We start from the raw sequence: 24,236 nt of genomic DNA on the forward strand, positions 1-24,236 counted from the left end.
GGAGACATGAAGCAGGAGGCAACACAATACTGGACCTTAAATTATACTATAAAGCTATAGTAACAAAAACAGCATGGTTGGCACTAAAATAGGCAAGAAGACCAGAATAGAAGACACAGTTTCTATATTTCAACTAACTTTTTCCCCCCTGTGTTGGGTATTAAACCTAAGCCTTTAAGTGAACTAGGCAAGTGCTCTACTGCTGAGCTACATCCCTAGCCCCTAAGCAACTTTTAAAAATCTTATAGCTTGTAGATTTTGGTGTGATGTCATTGAAGAATATTCACAATTATCTAAAAAGTCTATTAAACTGTTCTCCCTTTTCTGACTGCATACAAGTGTGTGGCTAGGTTTTTATTAACTACTTCAACCAAGATAATAATATATGGCAACATATTAATTGCAATAGCAGATATAAGATGGTATTAAGGCCAGGCATGGTGGCACATACCTGTAATCCCAGTGGTTCAGGAGGCTGAGGCAGGAGGATCATAAGTTCAAAGCCAGCCTCAGCCATTTAGCAAGGATTTAAGCAACTTACTGAGTCCCTGTCTCAAAAAATAAAGACAGTGGATGTGGCTCAGTTGTTAAGCACCTCTAGGTTCAATCCCCAGTACTAGGAAAAAAATTAATATTATATCATACAATAAAGAGATTCTTTAATCTCTTTTAAAGATACCAATACTAAAGAAAAAAATTGAGGAAGGAAAATTTTTAAGGGTGTAAAGGAGTCTGAAGATCAAATTTTAAAAATATTTATGTTTTTAAGTTGTAGTTGGACACAATACCTTTATTCCATTCATTTATTTTTATGTGATGCTGAGGATCGAGCACAGGGCCCTGCGTGTGCTAGGCAAGCACTCTACGGCTGAACCACAATCCCAAAATAAACTGTGAAACATTGCAACTTTTTTTTTTTTTTAATTTGGAGATTGAACCAGGGGTGCTCTACCAATGAGCTATATCCACAGCTTTATTTATTTATTTATAGACAGTATCTCATTAAATTGCCCAGGATGGCCTCATACTTGTGATCCTTCTGCTTCAGTTTACCAACTAGCTGGGATTACTTGCAGGAAATACTCATGCAAACCACTGCACTTTAGCTCACTAATTTTTTTTCATTTTGGAAAATATAATTTATCATAAAATATGTTAATATATTGCTGGATTATTACTGTCATTTAAAAACAAATACTTAAACTTTAATTTCTATATTGAAGTATATATATTCCACATTAGCTAAAGCTCTTTGGTATCTTCAATAATTTTTAAGGATGTAAACGATTCTGAAGATCAAATTTTTTAAATATTTATTTTTTTAGTTGTAGTTGGACAGAATACCTTTATTCCATTCATTTATTTTTATGTGGTGCTGAGGATCAAGCCCAGGGCCCTGCACATGCTAGGCAAGTGCTTACCACTGAGCCACAATCCCAGCCCCGTGAAGATCAAAAATTTTAAGGATTATTATAAAATAACCCTTTTACCAAATATATTAGAAGTATAAATTCATTTTAAAAAATGGAAAAAAGAAAAAATTAAGGAAGATTAGCATAGCACAAAATCTCACTGCCCAGAGAACTATTGTTGACATTTTGGAAGATTTTATTTTAGAATTTGGATCATTCATAGATAGTGCTGCATACTGTTTTTTAATTTTTAAGTAATAACTTATAATTATTTTTTCATGTTATTAATGTTTTTTGAATGTGTGAGTTTATTACTTTGTTATATAACTGATTATGTTCTCTGATTTGTTTGGTCATTCTATGGTAGGATATTTAGATTATTTGCAGTCTTGCCTAATATAAATAACTTTTTAATAATTTAGGAGAAGCTTTGCTGTATTTTCAGATTTATGTCTTAAATTCTCCTTTATAATTAAGGAAAAAATTATCTTGTTGACTCAAACCAAGGTTTTGTTTTGTTTGTAATTACTTCTTCTCAAAGCATAACATTTTGGGAAAAAAGAGAATTTTTTTTCTATTTGCCTATTAAAAATTATCATTTTATATTAATAGTTTTATTTCCATTTTCAAGTTAACATATTAATCACTTTTTTGTATAAGAAAGTCTGCTCAATTTATTATTCTTGGTTAGGATTTAAGTAGCTGTACCTGATGCATAAAAACTGCTCTAAAAACATCTGAAATGAGGGAGTTGTTTTTTTTTTAAGGAAATTATCTTAGTTTTATTTATGCAGTGTATTGTCTTTCCTTCAGTCAACTTTTTTCCCCTTGGTACAACAAAATCATTTATTTTGCAAGTAAAATTTTTAATAATTTAGTGAAGGAATAGTTGCATGTATTTAAGAAATAAATGTTTGTGCATAGAATGGAAAATTATTCTTGTAAAATGGATATATATTTGCTCATCCAGTAGCAACTATAACAGCCAAATTTTGTCAAATAAGGGATTTCATTTATTTATTCAATTTATTTATTTATATTCAATTATTTCAAGGGATAAGGAAGAAGTATACAATCTTCAACTTTTAATTATCCAAAGGCACAGTGTCAGAATTTCAGATTAGACATGACCCTTATTTTGCCTTCAGGCTCTTCCTTCTCGTATTTCTTACATTTTTTTTTTTGCCTGCTGTGAAAAATAATGATAAAATAATGTCTGAGAAATTTCTCATTAGTGATTTTCACTTATATCTGAAACTATAATGACAAACTATCAGCATGTTTGAGGATGTATGTAGCCAACCTACATAATTCTGGACTATTTTCTCCCTATCATTGCTACCTCTATTTGGCAAGCAGTTATCTCCAAAAATTTTTTCAAATCAAATATATTTAGCTTACCTTGTGGTATTGATATGAAATATTCCCCCAATGTGTTGAAGGTGTGGTCTCTAGAGCAACCATGTTCAGAGGTAGAGCTTTGGGGAATTGATTGAATTAAGAGGGCTTTTATTTCATTAATGAATTAATCCATTGGTAGATTCATAATTTGCATGGGGTCTTCTTCTTCTTCTTCTTCCTCTTCCTCCTCCTCCTCCTCCTCCTCCTCCCCCCTCCTCCTCCCCTCCTCCTCCCCTCCCCCTCCTCCTCCGCTTCTCCCCTTCTCTCCTCCTCCTCCTCCTTCTCTCCTTCTCCTTCTCCCCTCCTCCCTCTCCTCCTCCTCTTCCTCCTCCTTCTTCTTCTCTCTCTCTCTCTCTCTCCCTCTCTCTCCCTCCCTCCCTCCCTCCCCTTCCCAGCTGCTTCTAGGTGAGCAGCTTTCCTCTACCACATCCTGCCACAATATTCTACCTTGCCTCAGGCCCATAGCAATGAAACTGGCTGACCACGAACTAAAACCTCTTAAAACTTTGAACTCAAATCTTTTCTCTTTAAGTTTTGTTACAGCAATGAAGAGTTGACTGATGCTTACACTGCTGAACTATCTAATCTTTTTTTTTCAGCTTGCTCCTTTAATTTTGCAGTCACTTCATAGGTAAATGTTAACAAGTTGATAATTATAAAAATAATTGGAATGATGTAGCAAAAACAATAACATTTGGAAAGCTCTTCTTAAGAAGTTTTAATTATATTTGGATGAAAATAGTATTTTTTTTCCTTTCCACTAAAAGGGTTAATTAATTTGCTCATTTATTTTTTAGGACTAGAAAAAATTTTCCAATGTTCACTGTGTCATGTCCCCAGCCTATACTTTCATTGAATCATCAAAACATTGAAGGTATGTTTTAATGGGTGGAGGTTTTTCTTTGCCTGAAAATAAAAGGCTTAGATATGGAGTTACTTACAAGTAGGCTGGTATACTGTACATTTTAATTTGAAATCAGTGTTGCTATTGAAGTTGGATTGTGTTGCATAGAATTGCCTGTGAAGAAAACAGGTCAGCTGCAATCAGTACCTGCTACTCCAAATGCCTACTCTTTCTACTTGTGATTTTTGGGGCTGAAACTTGAAAGAAAATGTTTTGTTTTTTCTGTTCATAACATCATTAATATCTACACTATGCTCTCCCTGACTGGCAGTCACACAGGCCAGTTTTACTTTGGTTTCAGCTACATTAGAGAATGCTATTTTTCTCTTTGAGGTGTCTCCTAGGAATTCCTCCAGAGTGAAATTATGTATGTTGTGTCACACTGTAGTAAATATTCATGATAGTTAGTGAAACCTTGTAATATAAGAAAAGGGCAGGAATACATGATAAGAAATTGGAAAAGATAAATTTATAAAGCTCTGTATTCTGCTTTGCATTACCACTTCTCCTTATCACTAATTCTTACATCACACTCCTAGTGCCTAATAATATTATCTGTTCATTCTTTTAATGAGTATGTTTTGAACTTTCTGTGTGTCACGTGTATTGGTGGCACACGTGTATTGGTGGCTATAGGTGTATGAATTCTAAATAAACCAGGGATCCTTAAAGGATCTGGATTTCAGGATGGTCTGAAATGAATCATTGCTGAAAAGTGATGACTCTTTTAAGGATGTCTGGGGGTAGCACTAAAACAATAAAGGCCTAGATCGTTGCTTCCCCTGGCCTGCTGTGAGAAATTCAGGAAAAAAAACCCAATAATTTGGGGGCTGTGGATGTGGCTCAAGTGGTAGCGCGCTCGCCTGGCATGCGTGCGGCCCGGGTTCGATCCTCAGCACCACATACAAACAATGATGCCGTGCCCGCCGAAAACTAAAAAAATAAAATATAAAAAAAAAAAAAACCAATAATTTTTAGTTCGTGGAAATTTTTGTGGACAGATTATATATTCACAGTAATACTAAAAAATGTTAATAATACATAAAAAGTTGTCTATAAAAGGTGACCATAGTAGGACTTATTAAAGTTTGAATGCCTTTTAAAAGTCAGGACCTGTTAATACAAGTGCATTTTGTTTTATTTACAATATATATGTCTATTTGTAAATCACAGGGTTTTTCTGTTTATCCACTAGTAAGTAGAAAAAAAAGAAAACATAACTATGAATAAGTTCTGTGGTCTTGGAGAAAGTAAGAATCGTACCAAGAAAGGGAAGGTACATGTGTATACAGAGCACCAGTAGTGACACATTAAAAAGTGTGGGAAGTGAGGTCTAAGCATGTCCTAAGATGACAAATAAGTAATACCCAATTAAAGAGAGTGTTTAGCAGGGACTAGATCCCACACCTCTTAGGAAATAAAAGCCATAAATATCCCTGCCTGTTGTTAGATTGTTGAGGGCCACAGCCCAGTCGGGATGACGCATGGCATTTTTGCCATAAGTAGTGGTTGAGAGGTGACGCCAGCGAGTTCTCGCGGAGTTCCTGTTGAGTTCCGGTTGAGCTCTCGCGGGGATTCCTGAAGAGTTCGCATTGGTTGGGGAAGTGCCGGAGGAGGGATTTCCGGTTGTTGGTTCCTGGAGGAGCCGCGTGGCGTTCGGGAGAGTTCCTGGGGAGCGTGTGTGGAGTGTGCTGGTGGAGTTCAGAAATAAAGTTTGTTCCTGCTTCAGTGGCTTGTGATTTGTGCCCAGCCAGACTGCGGCATTAGATGCTGATAAAAGGTATAAGTTTATAATAATACTAACAGAACAAGTCAGTATATAATAAATATTAGAACAATGGCCAAATAAAACTTAAAGATGGCATTGTAAAAAAAATAAACAAGAGAAAAACCTTTGTGAAGTCTAAGGTGTTATTTTATAAGTAAAGCTAGATAACTGGCTACTGAGGTTTGAATCCAACAAAAAATCAGGTAAGCAAAGGACTTAAAATCAGCATACTACAGTAATGCAGCCACATCAATGTTTATAGCAGCTTAATTCACAATAGTTAAGCTGTGGAACCAACCTAGATGCCCTTCAACACATGAATGGATAAAGAAAATGTGGTATATATACACAGTGGAATATTAGTCAAGAAGAAGAATGAGATTATGGTGTTTGCTGGTAAATGGATAAAACTGGAGACTATCATGCTAAGTGAAATAATCCAATCCCCCCAAACCAATGGCCAAATGTTCTCTTTAATATGTGGATGCTAACACACAATGGGGGTGGATGCTAACACACAGTGGGAGGTGCATTAGACAAAGGGGAATAAAGGGATGGGATGGGGAGACAGGAATAGGAAAGACAGTAGAATGAATTGGACATAACTTTCCTATGTTCATATATGAATGTTCAACCAGTGAAACTTCACATCATGTACAATCACAAGAATGGGATCCTAAATAGAATAATTTATACTCCATGTATGTATAGTATGTATAGTATGTCAAAGTACACTCTCATGTATATCTAAAACAACAAATAAAAAATATTTTTTTAAAAAATGAGGTATCAATGACCCAGATCCTGTCACCTCAGTTGATCCAAGAAATTATTTGGTTTCTATTTGATGCAATTTTTGTAACCCTGGGAAGGTAATTAATAACTTAATTATTTTTAATTTTTATTAAAAAGTATATATTTGGAATTAGCAGCTAGACTCAATTTAGATAGTCTTGATTTTGTTGACAACATCTGAAGTATCATAATCAAGAACAAGTGGAACATATGCCTTCTTCTCTTCATTAGGTTTGACCAGGGTATTGACTTTGGCCACAACAATGTCCTAGAGCTTCTTCATAGCTGTTTGATCTGTTGTTTGTTGGTCTTGACATCTAGAATGACCACAAGTGTTGTGGTGTTCTCTGTCTTCTTCAAGGCGGACTCAGTATAGAGGGAACTTGATGGTGGCATAGTAGTCAAGCTTATTTCCTCTGAGGGTGCTATTTTGAGGATATTTGGGCTTACTCTGGAGCTGCACTGTCTTGCGCTACCAGAACATGGGTAACACTTGGATCTTTTTGTTTTTGTCTGTGGATGCCTTTCAGCATTACCTTTTGGCCTTTGTTTTTGCTTTGGCTTCAGTTTTGGAAGAGGCAGGAGTTTTCTTCTTTACTTTCGGTGTGCTTTTAGTGAAAAGGTTCAAAATAACTATTACTTTAATATTAAGTTACAGGCCTAAGAATAGAAATAAGAATGAATCAAACCAGTGTACTGTTATTTTAGAATTAGTTTAATAATAATAATAAATTTCATAACCATTGTACTTGTACTTTGCCTTTTACTTTAAGTCTGCAGTTGTGAAAAGATTAATCCTGTTAAATTTGTAATTTAAGAGAATTAAAAGTTTATAATCAATGTTTAAATATTAAAGAAACAGTAATTTTCATGTTTTTGTGTCTTAGAGACTGAAGTTTAATAAATCGACCATTAAATAAATATAAGAACAAATTATAATTGATGCTCCTCTCCAAATAAATAAGAACTTTAAGGTTTTTAAGTCAAAGTAATTTTTAAGATCAATATCTGATAGCCCAGTATTATAATTCAAATTATGGCAAACATACCCTTCAAATTTTGTGAAAACCTGTATAAATCCTTTTATAAGTTGTGTTTGATGGATAAACCAAAAGAATCATGTTTATAAAGCTGTAAAGTTACCATTTTAGAGATTGAGGTCCTTTTTGTAGGGTTGTCTTGTACAACATGGACAGAGGTGTCATGGATGGTGTCATGCCATGGGCTTTCCCTTTTCTTCTTTGGTTTTTGACCAGGATAACAGGTGTCAGCCGTAGTTACACAAAGATTGATTCACATTTTTTCTATACCTAATTCCAGTATTTATAGAAAACAAGTTTCCACTTTGTCCATTTTTCCTGCCAGTTTTGGCCTTCTGAGAGCCATTAATTTCTGTGATGCTATTGGCATCTGTGCAGTGTCCTCAAAACCCTCATTGATCTTCTGAGTGACAAGTCTTACTATTTCTTAAAAGTACTTTGTGCACCATAGTGTTTGTTTCTGCCCTGAAGCTGTGTTGATTAGAAACCCATAGAATTGGTAGTTTCTTTCCCTTCTGGCACCTCATTGCCACTCTCTCTTGCTTTCACTCCTTTCAAAGTATTCAGAACATGAAAATAATTTTATAGTATCATCACAGATTAAATCTTGTGCGAGTAAACTGTTAACTTATTAGCCTTTAATCCTGATAGTGTTCTAATATAGTCCTATTCTTTTTCTCTCTCTCACTTTAAAGGGTAGTTCTAAGCAAATTATGGAATAATCAAAATAAGCAGACTATCTTAAGTAAATATAATAGCATTAATATTATAATGCTTGTATATAAGTTAAAATCTATATGCAAGTTAAAATTTTTGCATAAATTGAAACTTCTCTGGCTGTTTTTATTGCTTTTGGTATTTTAGAATCATTTCTTATACATACTATTATATTTTGTTTCTCAAGGGATAAGGATAGATGAGAATTCCGGAAGAATTTTTTTTAAATAAATTTTAAATTAAAAAGGAGAATTCCTGTAACTAAGAATCCTGAAGTTATAGAATGTTTTCTGAATTTAGTATTAAGCAACGAAGATATCTTTCTGTCTTTTTTCTGGTGCTTCTTCTATGTATTGTTACTTCTCCTGGCAAGATTGATGGTCTTCAGTGACCTAAAATCCTTTGTCACATTTGAAACTGACTTGAATCCCCTTTCCTCAGCACTTTATTATATTTCTTGAGTCAGTCCCTTCAAATAGTGAAACAAATGCCACCAGTTGTAATTATATTCTAGAATATAAAGTTAACTTTGAGATAAAGCCCTGAGGCTTTTCACCAAGGTCTTTGATATTTTGTTCTTTGTTCACATGCCTCGAAAAAATAATAAAAATGAAATCACTACTAGAGCTTTAACACCAAAAGGACTATCTTATTCAGCCTCTATTCCTTGCTATGTCTATAAACAAATAAATTTTCCTCCTTTATAGAGGAGGGAATTCAGTATAAAAAATGACTCATTTCTGGGCTGAGGTTGTGGCTCAGCGGTAGAGCACTCGCCTAGCATGTGCCAGGCCCAGGGTTCCATCCTCAGCATCACATAAAAATAAATAAAATAAAGGTATTGTGTTGAAATACATCTAAAAAATAAATATTTTTTAAAAAACGACTCATTTCTGAAAGTTATAGTCTATGGTGTAGTTTGAGATAAGCCCTGGGAAATGCTAGTCTTCCGTTCCCCAGGAAGTAGAATACATGCCTTGTTGACTTTGACCTAGATATTCCTGGTCTATGTCATATAACCCTCCTAAACAGTGCCGTGTTGCACATCTGGCCTCTAAGACCTACATGTGGAATGATGGGTGCAGGACCGTATGGTTAAATGATTGATTTTTTTAGGGTCTGTACTTCAGGTCTTCTTGTGAATGATCTGTCTATGTGTCTATCTACTTACCTAACTCATTTATTTGTTTATCCACCAATTCAACAAACAAACTTCTGGGTCAGGGGTGGCTAAGGCCAATTAGTACCCACTGAGAATATTTTAGCATCAGAGTATTTTACTGACATCTAATTTAAATTTTTTTTTAAATCTTGGTGGAGAAGATCAGTAGATTAGAGGAAAGAGAATGGGAAAGGGAAGAAAGAAAGGAAAGGGAGAGGACATGAACTGAAACTGAATTCCATCAATGTACAAATTTGTTGAGATGAACCCTACTACTGTGTATAACTATAACTATAATGCTCTAATGAAAATTTTTTAAATGAAAAAAACCTTGATGGAAAATATGAGAATTCCTTCTAAATGTTTATTTTTAATATAGTAATGAGATTTCTGTAAAATATTTTATTAATTTATCATATTTTTGAAGCAGTAAATGTTAACATAAGAGAAATATTTTTTTTTCCTGTTCAGTGTGCAGATCAACCCAGGGCCCCTCACATGCTAGGCAGATACTTAGCCACTGAACTATATTCCCAGCCCTTTTTAAAGTTTTATTTTGAGACACAGTGTCTCTAATTTGCTGAGGCTGGCCTCCAATTTATGATTCTCTTGCCTTAGCTTTCTGAGTAGTTTTGATTATAGGTATACACCACCATGTCTAGTTACAAAAGATCATTTTGATGGTGACATCAAAGACAGTATAGGAAAAGATTTCTTTGAAGATTCTTTATAATTCAAAGGAGAAAGAGGGTGAAATCCTTTTTTCTGTTTTTGAATTCTGCTCAAGGACCTGAGAGTTTATTCAAATAAACCAACCAATAAACAAAATATAATCTTTTTTGCAAAGATAATTGCCAATTTTCTTCAAATGTTTCTTTTAACCAGGGGGATGGAGGAGTAGAGGGAACACGGAAAAAATGTGTTTTCATTGATATTAAAATTTTAAGCAACTAGAGATATAAAATTTCAAATAACTTAAGATATGGATAGTGAAACATGAGCATAGAGGATTTCAAAGTTAGAAAAATTATTCTTATGATTTTATTCACTTTATTCATTATCTATGAGGAAGTGGAATGCCATGATTTTTAAAATCCTAGTTGATTTTCATCATTAAAAGTAAAAACCATTTTTTTGTTTTTAGTATGTACTGGGGGGTTTGACCCTCCAACATCAACTGTGAGGAGCTTGAGGGTACAGAGAAACCCCTTGGGATATGGTTTCAGAGAACAGTGTCTGCTTTATCACACAGCAAAATAGCTTTTATAGCGGGTATGTACATATAACAGTCATGATAGGCTAGGGGTAATAAAAACATATCATCTTACAGAAGTCAAGATACCAAAACCAGAAACTGGCATGTAGCTGACCCTACAACAACAAGGGGAATAACTCCTTGTCAAAAGAGCAAGGAAATTTCGCTTGCCAGCATTCTAACAGCACTTTGTCCTAAAACAGCATTCTATGTTAGGACTTCCTTGATGCACAAAGAATAATATAAGCTGAAAAACCTGTCTTGCTTGAGAGGATATATTCTGAGGTTCAACAGATAAAACTTGCTTTTACAGTAGCTATGTAGATATTGCCTAGTAAAAAGAAACTGAAAGAATGGCTCAAACATGATTAATTTTAAATCCTTTGGCTATATACTAAGGAGAGGGATAACTGGGTCAAATGGTGGTTCTGTGACAGGTTTTCTGAGTAATTTCCATACTGCTTTGCAGAGTGGTTGCATCATTTTTCAGTCCTACCAGTAATGTAAGAGTGTACCTTTTTTCCCACATCCTCGCCAACATTTATTGTTACTTGTATTCTTGTATACTGCCTTTCTGACTGGAGTTTTAATTTGTATTTCTCTAATTGCTAGAGATGTTGAACATTTTTTCATTTATTTGCTGACCATTCATATTTCTTTTTCTGTGAAACATAATGAATCCCACCATCATGTGCATCCATAAGAATGAGATCCTAACTAAAATATATTCCATGCTTGTATAATTATATCAGAATGGATTCTGCCATCATAACTAAAAAGAACCAATACATTTAAAATATAATTCATTTACAAAAGATAGGATGATACTATGCATACAGCCTTTTTTTTTTTTTTTTGTACTGGGGATTGAACTTAGGGGCACTTGACCACTGAGCCACATCACCAGCTCTATTTTGTATTTTATTTAGAGACAAGGTCTCACTGAGTTGCTTAGTGCCTCACCGTTCGCTGAGATTGGCTTTGAACTCGCAGTCCTCCTGCCTCAAGTAGCTGGGATTACAGGTGTGCACCACCAAGTCCAGCTTCATACAGCCTATTTTTTGGTGTATCTTATAACTTATTTACATACAATAAGTATAGAATGACATAAAACAAAATAAAACAAAAAAAATGCTTGAAATGTCAGTGAGTCCTAAATACCACCCAAGTATATTCGAATCCTTGAGTCTTAATAATGAAGATAGAAGGCAAAGGGAGTGTGGTGTTAGGAGAAATAATTTTTTTCCTTATCCTTCCAAAATTAACTTGATGTGAACTGCTGTCAGCCAGCTGAGCTCAGAGGGGTCCAGGTGAGCACACGGAGTACAGCTGAAGTCACAGAGGCAAGGCAGCATCCTCTGAATCTTTAGAATGAGCTCTTGATTCCTTTTGGCCTTATAGGAAATGTTCATGCCTAACTCCATATAGCATGAATTCATTTAAATTCTGTGACTTATAATGGAGGGGAGATAATAATACTTAGAAAGTAGATAACTATTTTTCCTTGTGTATTTAGAAATACTTACAATAATTCAGCTAAAATAGAGAATTGGGTTGGGTTTTAGCTAAACTAATTCTGAATAATTGTAGTTCTATTTGGCCCTATTTAAAATATTTTTTCAGAAATGGAATAATTTTATAATTTCATTTCTAAAATGAAAATAATTTTATAATAATAAGATATATTTATAAAATATTTGATAATGTCACTTTAATTGAGGGAGTTCAAGTTATGTGATTTTAAAATGCTGAATGAGAGGGTATGGATTTAGTATTTTAATAAAACTGGAATTAAAGCATATGTTCTCTTCCAGAGCCTGAAGCTGAAAATACTGAAGTTCTGTCACATCTAGAAGAGGTTGGTTTGTATAACAGATTATCTATGTAGATCATGGACTTAGATTTTTTAAAATTATGTTGATTAAACTATTAAGCTAATTTAGACCCTATCCTAAGGCAGTAATATGACCAAACCATTTCAATAGGTAGAAATTCATTCTTGTTCAAAAACCTCTTCTAGTATTTATTCTTCCTTATCTGTAATAAAACAGTGTTTTCTTGATCAATTTCTTAATTCATCTCAGCTGTATTTTATGCAGTTCTTGCCAACAAGTTTTTTTTTTTTCTCAAGTCAGGAGCCAGAAGACAGGAGAAAGAGCATAAATTTTGGAATCAGAACTAGGTTCTGAAGTCAGCTATGTTATTTATATCTGTAAAATATAGACAATATCTGTTTCTCAGAGTTATTGTAAGGACTAAAAGCAATAAGTTTATAATATATGTCACCTAATTAGTGCTGAATAAATATGTGTTCCTCCCTTCCTTCACTCCCTTACAAATCTTTGATTACTGGCTCAAGACCTTTATCCTCTGTGGATCTGTTTCAGATGACTCTGGTAATCTTGACCAAAGTAATTACTCTCTCTTTAGTGTTTATTTTTCACTGTCTGTAATCAGTATTTCCTAATTACTTGTCCTCTGACATTAATAGATCTTCTGAGGAAAAAGAAAGATTTATTTTTGGACAAAACTATGAAGAACACAGTGTCCTAGTTTCCCCAGATATTTACAGTGCATATGCTCTGAAAAGTTCTGTAGTAAAGCAGCTGATTTAATTTTGTTTTGTCAAGTATTTTTCAAACAATTATAAAACTCTACATGGCCTCTGCCTCCCTGATGACTTTTTCTTGCAAGATACTAGACTCTGTGGGATTGTTTGTTATACCTAGAGCCTTATATTTAGTAGACATAAGGACTTCAAATAGGAGGGAGGCCTTAAGATACCGCTTAAAGAATGGGTAGGATCTAGTTCTTGATTCATTTTTAAATTTCTTTAGCTTTCCCAGCAAATTAGAGTTGGTATTACTAATAAATAAATATATCTTCTTAAGCTCTGTATGCTGTATTCATAGAAGATAAATGGTGCCAGATAGAAAAAGATCAGTGGAAGAATAAAATTTTTTATTTATAAATATTTTTTATTTATAAACATGTGTTATAAATATTAGAAGGCTAAAAAAATAATAGTGCAGTCTATGAAAGAGGTGGTAGATTTGATTTTTGGAAACAGCCAAAGTCATTGAAACCCATTCTGTTATTTAAGGTCAAGCAAATTACTAGTTTTTTGTTGCTGGAAAAAAATTCAATACCTTTAAAGTATGTTATATTCTTGAATGACTTATCAACTGATTTTGAAATCAGTTTTTCAGGAGAGATTATAATAATATTTTGAACATTATAAACATTGTGAGAATAGGCGCAATCTATTTATTAAGGTAATATCTTGGAAAAGTAATGGTTACTTGAAATGTAAGTGTTGTGTATTTTCTTTAAAATATCACAACCCAGATCTATTAATTTATAACCAGGGCTTGTAATACTTTCACAGATTGCACCCTCAATTCTCCTATTTTCCCCTAGGATTTCCTGTCCTTCAGTCTTTTCACTTCTTATTGTATATTAATACAAAGATAGGGACTAAAAATAAGGTGGATGACATAATTTTATTCCTAGTTAATAATTTTTATAAAACTAAATACAAGCTTGGGCAAGAAAGAATTTTGTAATTAACTGCTATGAAGTTTTGAGATGACCTGTTACTTTAACTGTTACATCTGTGTCTTCTATTAGCACAGATAATTTAAACTTAATTAAATTGATCATTTTCCATCTGTAACTATGGTCCAACCAAAGTTACTCTCAGTCCACTATTAAGTGATTAATTATGTATTCAGTCTTTAATAATTTGGTATAAGAAAGTAGTAAGGAATATTCTTTTTTACTTAAGGATGAGGAGAACAGTTGATAAAACCACTTTTTGAGGGTAACTTACAAACAAAATAAATTACAAAACTAAATTTTTAATTTCAAATGTTTTCTTGTATATGCTGTAATGATGGAATTTCTTTTTGGAATGTACAGGAACTAAGTGAAAACAGAGATTCCCCTGAAATTAGCCTTCTTGCAGGTACTGCTATTACAGTATCTGGTATGCTTGCTGTAAAGGAGAAATCATTAACAGAGCAAGAGAAGATCTTAGCAGTACCACATGCATTTTCTGAACCTGGGAAGGAAGTTTCAATGACTATGACTTCTAAAGAAGCCAAGGATGAAGAAAGCTCCCTTGAAACTTTTGTATCTGCCTTAGAAAGGTTGCTAACATCACCAGACAGCACCCAGGAGGAAAGACTGTTAGAAATAATGAATGATTTTGATCCCGGAGAATTGATTAACTCCCCAAGTTCCATAGAAATACCTTTGAATGCTTCATCAGCTTATAGCAGAGATTTGCTAGAAAACACAAAGGATGATACATTACCTGCAGAGTTATTGGCAGCCCTGAACACATTGTCAGAAACCAAGCTGGGACCCATCTGTCACAGAATAGAGGAAGGCAGCAATCTTAGTGATGAAAATGGATGTTTAGAAGTAGAGCCTGTTATGTCCCAAACTGATGAAGATTGTACACAAATAGCAGAGGTGAATTTTGAATCTCTTCATTCTACTCTATCATTAGAGCAAAGTTCCAACTTCGCTGGGCTGCGGGACAATGGTCTAGCAGTGGAACAAGTAGGTGCAAGTATGAGTTGATGATTTTGCCTTTTTTTATTGTTGACATTTAACAAGTAAATCTACATTGTATTAAATTCAAATCTTCTACCCAAATATCAACATCTTAGAAGATATTTTCTAATTTCGAGGCATATAGTGATCTTTTTAAAAGTTCTTGCATACAGTTTTCAAGGGGTTAGGAAGCTAAAATAGATTTTTCCCCAATAGACCTGAGAAGGCTTATTATTAATTTTCTTGTGTATATAGGAAAGAAAGGTTCTTTACCAGAAATTTCTCTGTTAGCTCAGAAAATCATTATGTTTACCTAGATTCAGAGTAGAGACGAGATACCTCACATTAATTTATAGAATGTATGTAGTTGGGCTGCCAGGTGAGGGGGAAAAGTGCCCAGCTTTAGCAGAACTTTGCCTTCTGTGTCTGAGAATACTGCCAGAATTCCAGCAATGTTATATGTAGAGGCCCTACAATGGCCTACTGCGTTCCAAGTTTCTTTTTCATGTTGGCAATTTGAATATTCATTTAAAAAAATCAAACATTACAGCATTAAATAATAATATAGAAACAAAAAGTGCTCCTTTGCCTCAGTTCCACTCTAGAGTTTTCACTCTTTTTTAAAATTTTCGTACCAGGGATTGAACCCAGGGAGTTGCTTAACCACTGAGCCACATCCCCAGCCTCCCCCTCCCCCACCTTTTTAAATTTTGAGTTGCTTAGGGTCTCACTAAATTGCTGAGGCTGGCTTTGAACTTGGCAATCCTCCTGCCTTAGCCTCCTGAACTACTAGGATTGCAGGCATGCACCACTACGAGTTTTCACTCTTAGCAGTTTGGTACATCTATGTCTAATTATTGCTATTATAGTCTATTTAAGTTTATTTTACTCACATGGGATTTTATACAGAATGCTTTACAACTTATTTTTGAAATTTAATAATACATCTTGGTTATTTTTTCAGTGTTAGGAAATATAATACTACTTAAATATTTTAACTTGCTAAATGGTCTTACAATATATGAATATATTGTAATTTATTTAAACAATTCATTAATGGTGGTCATTTGGATTCTCTTTGTCTTTTGACTATTACCAAAACGCTCCTGTGAATATCCTTGGGAAGATTTAGATAACAATGCTGAGCTCATGTTGCAACATATATGCCTAGAATAATACTATATGGGGTTCTGATTATCATATCCCAAAACAGATATAATAGGACTAAGAGAGAGACAGAGACAAGGACAAACACAGATTATGGAGATAGGGGATAAAAATTAAACATTGTAGTGCTCTAATCTGAAAAGAAGGAATATGAATAAAATGTATGGGAAATTATGATAGGTACTCATAAAGGGAGCACAAACTTGGCAATTCTTCAAAATAAAAGAAAAAACTTTTAAAAGTAGAAAAGAGATGTGCTTAGAACAGAACAGATCAAGTTAAATACTCTAATTCAGGTGTGATAAAAATACGGAAATTTTTATCTTGAACCTTTACAAACTGGATATATAAATAAGCTAAAGGTTTAGATGATATGTGTAAAATAAAAATCTTCATGGAAATTAAATTTATAATGGATTATTAAGGAAAACTAGAGCAATTCAGGTTATACTGTGACCTTTTTTAAATCAGTGTAAATAAGGTTATATACTATCTTGTCCCACAAGTTTTAATGTCCCTTATTGTTGCTGCTAAATAACAAAATACTAGGCTAAGTAGACCACTGATCTGGCCTAGTATGGCTTTTTTTTTTTCTTTTGTATAAGATACTGAACCCAAGAGCACTTAACCATTGACCCACATCCTCAGCCATTTTTATTTTTTGAGACAGGGTTTCTCTCGCTGAGTTACTTAGAGCCTTGCTAAATTGCTGGCTTTGAACCTGTGATCCTCTGCCTCAGCCTCCCAAACCACTGGAATTACAGGTGTGCAACATCATGTCCAACTCTAGTATGGCATTTCTAATGTTTTTATGGGTTTTGTCATTTTTACTATTTCCTATAAAACTGAAGCACCAAGAATAGTCTTAGGTTTTTCCCTTAAGTTTTACAGATGAGTATTGAATAAATCATTTTTACTAAATTATGTTCTTAAGTTTTTAAATTTATATTATCTTTTATTACATTAATTATTATTAAAATAATTTAGTTGACATGCCTGTGAATTCTTGCACTTTCATCTTTTCAGAGGCATATAAATTTTATCCAAGAACAAGATCAAACTTAATTTCTCCTAATGTTAATATTTTTCAGTACTATAATTATTTATGGATGTATCACATCTTTACAGACTGTCGAAGACCTAAGTTCATTTGAGTTACCAACTTTGCCTCATCAAAATGTCCCCTCTTGTGAGCCACTAAATAATAAAGGGAATTCAAATTCTATGGAAAATGCCTCTGACCAGGAAACTCCATGTATATTAAGAAGATCATCTAGACTAGAAAAACTGAAAGTAAGCCGAGATGCAAATGGTACAAATGACATATGTAAGATTACAGAAGAGATTTTACCAAAAATACCTAGCTGTGAGGATCAAATAAATAATAAATCTTCAACTAACAATTTCAGGTATGCTATTAAATTGAATCTTTGTTTCCAGTTATGTTATGAACCTAATAAATAATTATATGCTTGAGAATGTTAGCTAAGGTCAGTGTAAAGTTACCCCTAAGTAAAGAGCTTTATTACTTTTTATGTTGCTGCTTTTTTAATTTTGCGGTTTTTGATCAGTGCCATTCCATTAAGCAAATCCTTATTTCTTGAAAACAGCCTGCCTTTTTTGCCCTAAAGGGGAAATAGAGTGGATACTGGCATCCTGATTTGGGAAGTGATATATAGGAGACTCAGCGTACTCAGATTTATAGGAGACTACACCTAGAGGAGAGAAACACAAAGAGAACTAGAATCTATGAAGACTGGCAATATAGCATGTCTGTCACAGAATCATCTGTAGTTAACTCAGGAGCCATCTCTATATTTAAAACTGCCTTGCTACTTAAGAACAGCTCAGTAAAATATCTTTGAGTTTTAAAATTGTAGTCAAAATTTGGTATGATTTTTCATGAATGCCTGTAGAAAAATTATGGTAATTTTAAAAATACCTTTATTTTTCAAGAATGCAAGATCCTGTTTTAATGATTGAAGGTAAAGGGAAGAGTATCCATTCATCCAGACTCAAGAGTAAACAGATCAGGAAAAATAAACGACTTTCAATAAAAAATGGTAAGGCATATTTTGGGTATTTCTCCATTTCTTTAAGTCACATAGGAACAATTATGGTAGAAAAGATTCAAAGATTATCTGTCTCAACTTTCTCATTTTATTGATGAGGAAACTGAACTTCAGAGATGGTAAGGTTTTTCCAGCATCACACAGAGCACTAAGAACACAACTGGGATTTGATCGTAAACTTCTGGCTCATAGGCTGGTATTTTTTTCTGTACTTCTGTTTTGGAGAGGGTAAATACAGAAGTCTTTTCAAATTTAGGTATTTGACCAGCCTAACAAAACTGTGAGAAATTATACCAACAGTAGTGGAGAAAAGAACAAAGCCAGATTGTTATTGTTCTTATCTCTTATCTATGTTCCTATATAACCCAAAAGATTGAACTGAGAAAACCTCTCAAATATAATAAGAGAATCTAGAAACATTGGTTAAAACATAATAGTGGAAAATTGGCAAAATTGGAATATGGACTGCAGATTGTATCAGTGTTAAATTTCCTGAATTTGGTAATAATACTGGGTTATATAAAAGAATGTCCTGTTCTTAGAAAATAAACACTTAAATATTAATGGTAAAAGGATATGGTATATAAAAGGTACTCATTTTATTTTTTATGTGTGTATATGTATAAATGAAGAGGGAAGTAGACTGTTTAAAGTCGTGGCAAAATGTTGACAATGAATGAATTCTTTGATCTTCTTTTTATTTTTCTTTCTTTTTTCAGTACTAAGGATTAAGTCCAAGGTTTTGCATACATACTAGGCAGGTGCTCTACCACTAACCTATATCCCCAACCCTTTGTTTGTTTTTATAACTTTCCTATAAGCCTGAAATTATTCAAAATAAAAATTCAATAAACCAAAGAAGATAAAATTAATATATTTTATATAATTATTAACTAGAGATACAAGAGAATATCCAATTTATAATTGTTACAAAAGACAGACAATACCTACTTATATCAGTGTTAAGAAATATGATAAATACCTATAAGAAGAGAGCTTACAAATTCTGCTGAGGTACGTTAAAATAAAAAGACTCAAATAAATGGAAAGAAGAACTTTGCTCTTGACTAAAAAGATTACGTGTTACAAGAAACTTACTTCTCTTAATTACTTAATAAATACAAGAGATCTCTATCAAAAATAGATTTTTGTTTATTTGTTCATTGTTTTATTGTTTAGGTGTTTTTTTTTTTTTAACAGAGCTGGAGGATAGCTATGGGAATGTTACAAAATGATACTAAATTTTAGCTGGAAAAGTAATTATGAAAAACTAGATAAGAAAATTCTGAAAAAAGCAAAGGGAAGGTAGAGTGGTAGGACCCTGTTCTATATAATATCAAAGCATATTAGAGGAGACAGGAAGATGGTGGAAGTGAACTAGATAGTGAGTACCCATCTCTTTACAACATGGACGGAAAGTAGTCAAGGAAAAGCAGAATTGAGAGGTGGATGACAAAATAAATGTTCTAAGACTCAGTATTACAAAGTCTGAGATCTGGAAAGACTGGAAGATAGATTACCAGAGTAGAAAACAAGCTCAGAGTCCCCTAATCCTGAACTTGAACCTGGTGTTAGGAAGGGGGGAGGGGCAACAGAGAGAGAAAATGGTGGGGGAGCCAAAAAATCTCTTAAGCCCACCTACTTAAAAGGAAAAACACAAGTGTAACAGATGGATCCTTAAAACATAGTAAACAACTTAAACAAATTTATGAAAAGAAAATTGAGCTAGGGGTCTGCAGTCATCTCTGGAGCCTTCAGCAGACCAGTCACCTCCTTAAATCAGCACAACATCTTCCCTGCCCAGACAGCTGCAAATTAAACCAAAGGGAAGTCCCTTGCAGTGGGATCTCTTAAGAATCTGGCTGGAAAGAACTTCTAGAAGGACCACTACTACCCCAAAATCAATGAAATCCTCTCTTTTACTCCCTTATTGTGAACAAGGAGAATGAGCTACTGGGAACTATATCAAGAAATTGCACCTAACACTGCTCAGCCTCTGGGACCCAGGAAAGGGCAGAAAGCTCTGTGCAGCCTCCACTCACTCAATTCAGACAGGGACAGCAATGAAGCAGCTGTGGCCCTGAACAGAGGAAAGCAGATTCACCAAATCCAGACCACTGACACTGGGGAAAGGCACCCTGGGAAACCTAGGGTTGGTCCCCAGGATTGCAGGGCCATACCAGAGGGAAACTGCCCAGTGGAAAATTACCAGAATCTATGCAACAGGAAGGGGTTGATCCCAGCCTTAACTGGTGCACAACCTGACCTGTGGTCACACTTGGCAAGTGACAGGGCATTGTTTGAATACTTGTAGGACATTGCATCAGACTTAGTAAACAGAGGGAATCAATGCCCACTATTCACAACCCGGGGCAGTGGAGACTATGGTCCAGGTGAGCCACCAGAAACCTTTCACTACAGTACCTCAGAGAGCAACTTGATCAGGAGAATACTTCTGCACCACAGAACACCCATGGAAAACCCAGAGCCAGAGTTCCTGAATTCACAGACAGGCATGGGGATTTTCACTACTTTGAAAAGAATCTGATAGACGGGAGCAGCTACACTGTGACCCATAACAATCACAGGGACACTCCAAAGCCTGCATCTTGTATTACTGTACACAATAGAAACAGCCAACTCACAACACTAACTGGTCACCTGTAGGCCCTTGAGCTGATAAACCAGAAGTTGCTAGTAGGAGGTTCATAGCAACTAGGGAATTGGCTCCTGTGCCCCTGCAACTTAGGAGAGATCCACAGCCAAAGACTGATGGACATCTGCTAAATGTCTAAACCCCAATGAAATCCAAACCAAACTTTAATAAAAATTTTCCTTGCCTTGATATGGTCTACTATAAACAACTCTAATGTCAACTTGATTTATAAATAACTTTTCAATTTTTAATCCAATTGCCAACATTGTAACTTCAACCTGTTTGAATATTTTTCATGTAATGTTTTTTTTAGCATTAATTAGAATCAATCTTCTTAACTTTGTTTTCCTAGCTCTAGTTTATACTTGTTCTTCTTACCCCCTGCCCATCTTCTTGCATAATCGGATACTACCTCAAATACTAATCATTAATCTATTTCTCCTTTCTACCTTGGTGTAATTATTCTTTTATAGCTTCTCTCTCTCTCTTGTCTCTCTCTCTCCTTTTTGCCCTATCTTTATTCTGACCCCACTTTAGTCCACATTTAAGGTTATAGTGAGTTTACTAAATTTAATAACTATTTTTTTTTGCATTTTTATTTTTTTTTCTTTTTTCCCCCTCTATTTCCTTTTATTTATTTATTTATTTATTGGTTGTTCAAAACATTACAAAGCTCATGACATATCATCTTTCATACATTTGATTCAAGTGGGTTATGAACTCCCATTTTTACCCCACATACAAATTGTAGAATCACATCAGTTACACATTCACATTTTTACATAATGCCATATTAGTGACTGTTGTATTCTGCTACCTTTCCTATCCCCTACTATCTCCCCTCCCCTCCCCTCCCATCTTCCCTCTCTACCTCATCTGCTGTTGTTCAGTTCTTTCCCTTGTTCCCCCCCCTTTCCCCTCAAAACCTCTTATATGTAATTTTGTGTAACATTGAGGGTCTCCTTCCATTTCCATACAATTTCCCTTCTCTCTCCCTTTCCCTCCCACCACTCGTCTCTGTTTAATGTTAATCTTTTCCTCATGCTCTTCCTCCCTGCTCTGTTCTTAGTTGCTCTCCTTATATCAAAGAAGACATTTGGCATTTGTTTTTTAAGGATTGGCTAGCTTCACTTAGCATAATCTGCTCTAATGCCATCCATTTCCCTGCAAATTCCATGATTTGTCATTTTTTAGTGCTGCGTAATACTCCATTGTGTATAAATGCCACATTTTTTTTATCCATTCATCTATTGAAGGGCATCTAGGTTGGTTCCACAGTCTAGCTATTGTGAATTGTGCTGCTATGATCATTGATGTGGCAGTATCCCTATAGTACGCTCTTTTAAGGTCCTCAGGGAATAGTCCGAGAAGTTCGATAGCTGGGTCAAATGGTGGTTCCATTCCCAGCTTTCCCAGGAATCTCCATACTGCTTTCCAAATTGACCGCACCAATTTGCAGTCCCACCAGCAATGTACAAGTGTACCCTTTTCCCCACATCCTCGCCAGCACTTATTGTTGTTTGACTTCATAATGGCTGCCAATCTTACTGGAGTGAGATGGTATCTTAGGGTAGTTTTGATTTGCATTTCTCTGACTGCTAGAGATGGTGAGCATTTTTTCATGTACTTGTTGATTGATTGTATGTCCTCCTCTGAGAAGTGTCTGTTCAGGTCCTTGGCCCATTTGTTGATTGGGTTATTTGTTATCTTATTGTTTAATTTTTTGAGTTCTTTGTATATTCTGGATATTAGGGCTCTATCTGAAGTGTGAGGGGTAAAAATTTGTTCCCAGGATGTAGGCTCCCTATTTACCTCTCTTATTGTTTCTCTTGCTGAGAAAAAACTTTTTAGTTTAAGTAGGTCCCATTTGTTTATTCTTGTTATTAACTCTTGGGCTATGGGCGTCCTATTAAGGAATTTGGAGCCCGACCCCATGATATGTAGATTGGAGCCAACTTTTTCTTCTATCAGGCTCAGAGTCTCTGATTTGATATCAAGCTCTTTGATCCATTTTGAGTTAACTTTTGTGCATGGCGAGAGAAAGGGGTTCAGCTTCATTTTGTTGCATATGGATTTCCAGTTTTCCCAGCACCATTTGTTGAAGATGCTATCCTTCCTCCATTGCATGCCCCTTTATCAAATATAAGATAGTTGTAGTTTTGTGGATTAGTCTCTGTGTCCTCTATTCTGTACCATTGGTCCACCTGCCTGTTTTGGTACCAGTACCATGCTGTTTTTGTTACTATTGCTCTGTAGTACAGTTTGAAATCTGGTATCGCTATACCTCCAGATTCACACTTCCTGCTTAGAATTGCTTTTGCTATTCTGGGTCTTTTGTTTTTCCATATGAATTTCATGATTGCTTTATCTATTTCTACAAGAAATGCTGTTGGGATTTTGATTGGCATCGCATTAAATCTGTAGAGAACTTTGGGTAATATCGCCATTTTGATGATGTTAGTTCTGCCTATCCATGAACAGGGTATATTTTTCCATCTTCTAAGATCTTCTTCTATCTCTCTCTTTAGGGTTCTGTAGTTTTCATTGTATAAATCTTTCACCTCTTTTGTTAGGTTGATTCCCAAGTATTTTTTTTTTTGAGGATATTGTGAATGGAGTGGTTTTCCTCATTTCCATTTCAGAAGTTTTGTTGCTGATATACAGGAATGCCTTTGATTTATGCATGTTGATTTTATATCCTGCCACTTTGCTTAATTCATTATTTAGTTCTAGTAGTTTCTTTGTAGACCCTTTTGGATCTTCTAGGTATAGAATCATATCATCCGCAGATAGTGATAATTTAAGTTCTTCTTTTCCTATTTTTATGCCTTTAATTTCTTTCGTCTGTCTAATTGCTCTGGCTAGTATTTCAAGAACTAAATTGAATAGAAGTGGTGAGAGAGGGCATCCCTGTCTTGTTCCAGATTTTAGAGGGAATGCCTTCAGTTTTTCTCCATTTAGAATGATGCTAGCTTTTACAATGTTGAGGTAAGTTCCTGTTATCCCTAGTTTTTCTAGTGTTTTGAACATAAAGGGATGCTGTACTTTGTCGAATGCTTTTTCTGCATCTATCCAGATGATCATATGGTTCTTATCTTTAAGTCTATTGATGTGGTGAATAACATTTATTGATTTCCGTATATTGAACCAGCCTTGCATCCCAGGGATGAATCCTACTTGATCATGGTGCACAATTTTTTTGATATGCTTTTGTATTCGATTCGCCAGGATTTTATTGAGAATTTTTGCATTTAAATTCATTAGACATATTGGTCTGTAGTTTTCTTTCTTTGAAGTGTCTTTGTCTGGTTTCGGGATCAGGGT

The 24,236-nt window shown here is 34.6% G+C and overlaps 1 protein-coding gene across 1 annotated transcript in view; it reads left to right on the forward strand.

The window, feature by feature from the left end:
* Ankrd31 (ankyrin repeat domain 31) overlaps positions 1-24,236 on the forward strand; it is a 189,519-nt gene that overhangs the window by 25,632 nt on the left and 139,651 nt on the right. The window contains exons 5-9 of the mRNA XM_058574096.1: positions 3,611-3,687; positions 12,269-12,312; positions 14,376-14,933; positions 17,313-17,593; positions 18,141-18,247. Coding sequence (XP_058430079.1) covers positions 3,611-3,687; positions 12,269-12,312; positions 14,376-14,933; positions 17,313-17,593; positions 18,141-18,247 — 1,067 coding nt within the window. The remainder of the gene's footprint in view (positions 1-3,610; positions 3,688-12,268; positions 12,313-14,375; positions 14,934-17,312; positions 17,594-18,140; positions 18,248-24,236) is intronic.

This window comes from Marmota monax, unplaced genomic scaffold (assembly GCF_021218885.2).
Source record: "Marmota monax isolate L192 unplaced genomic scaffold, Marmota_monax_Labrador192_F-V1.1 WCK01_AAM20220418_F8-fsc00018, whole genome shotgun sequence".
Classification (NCBI taxonomy): Eukaryota; Metazoa; Chordata; class Mammalia; order Rodentia; family Sciuridae; genus Marmota; species Marmota monax.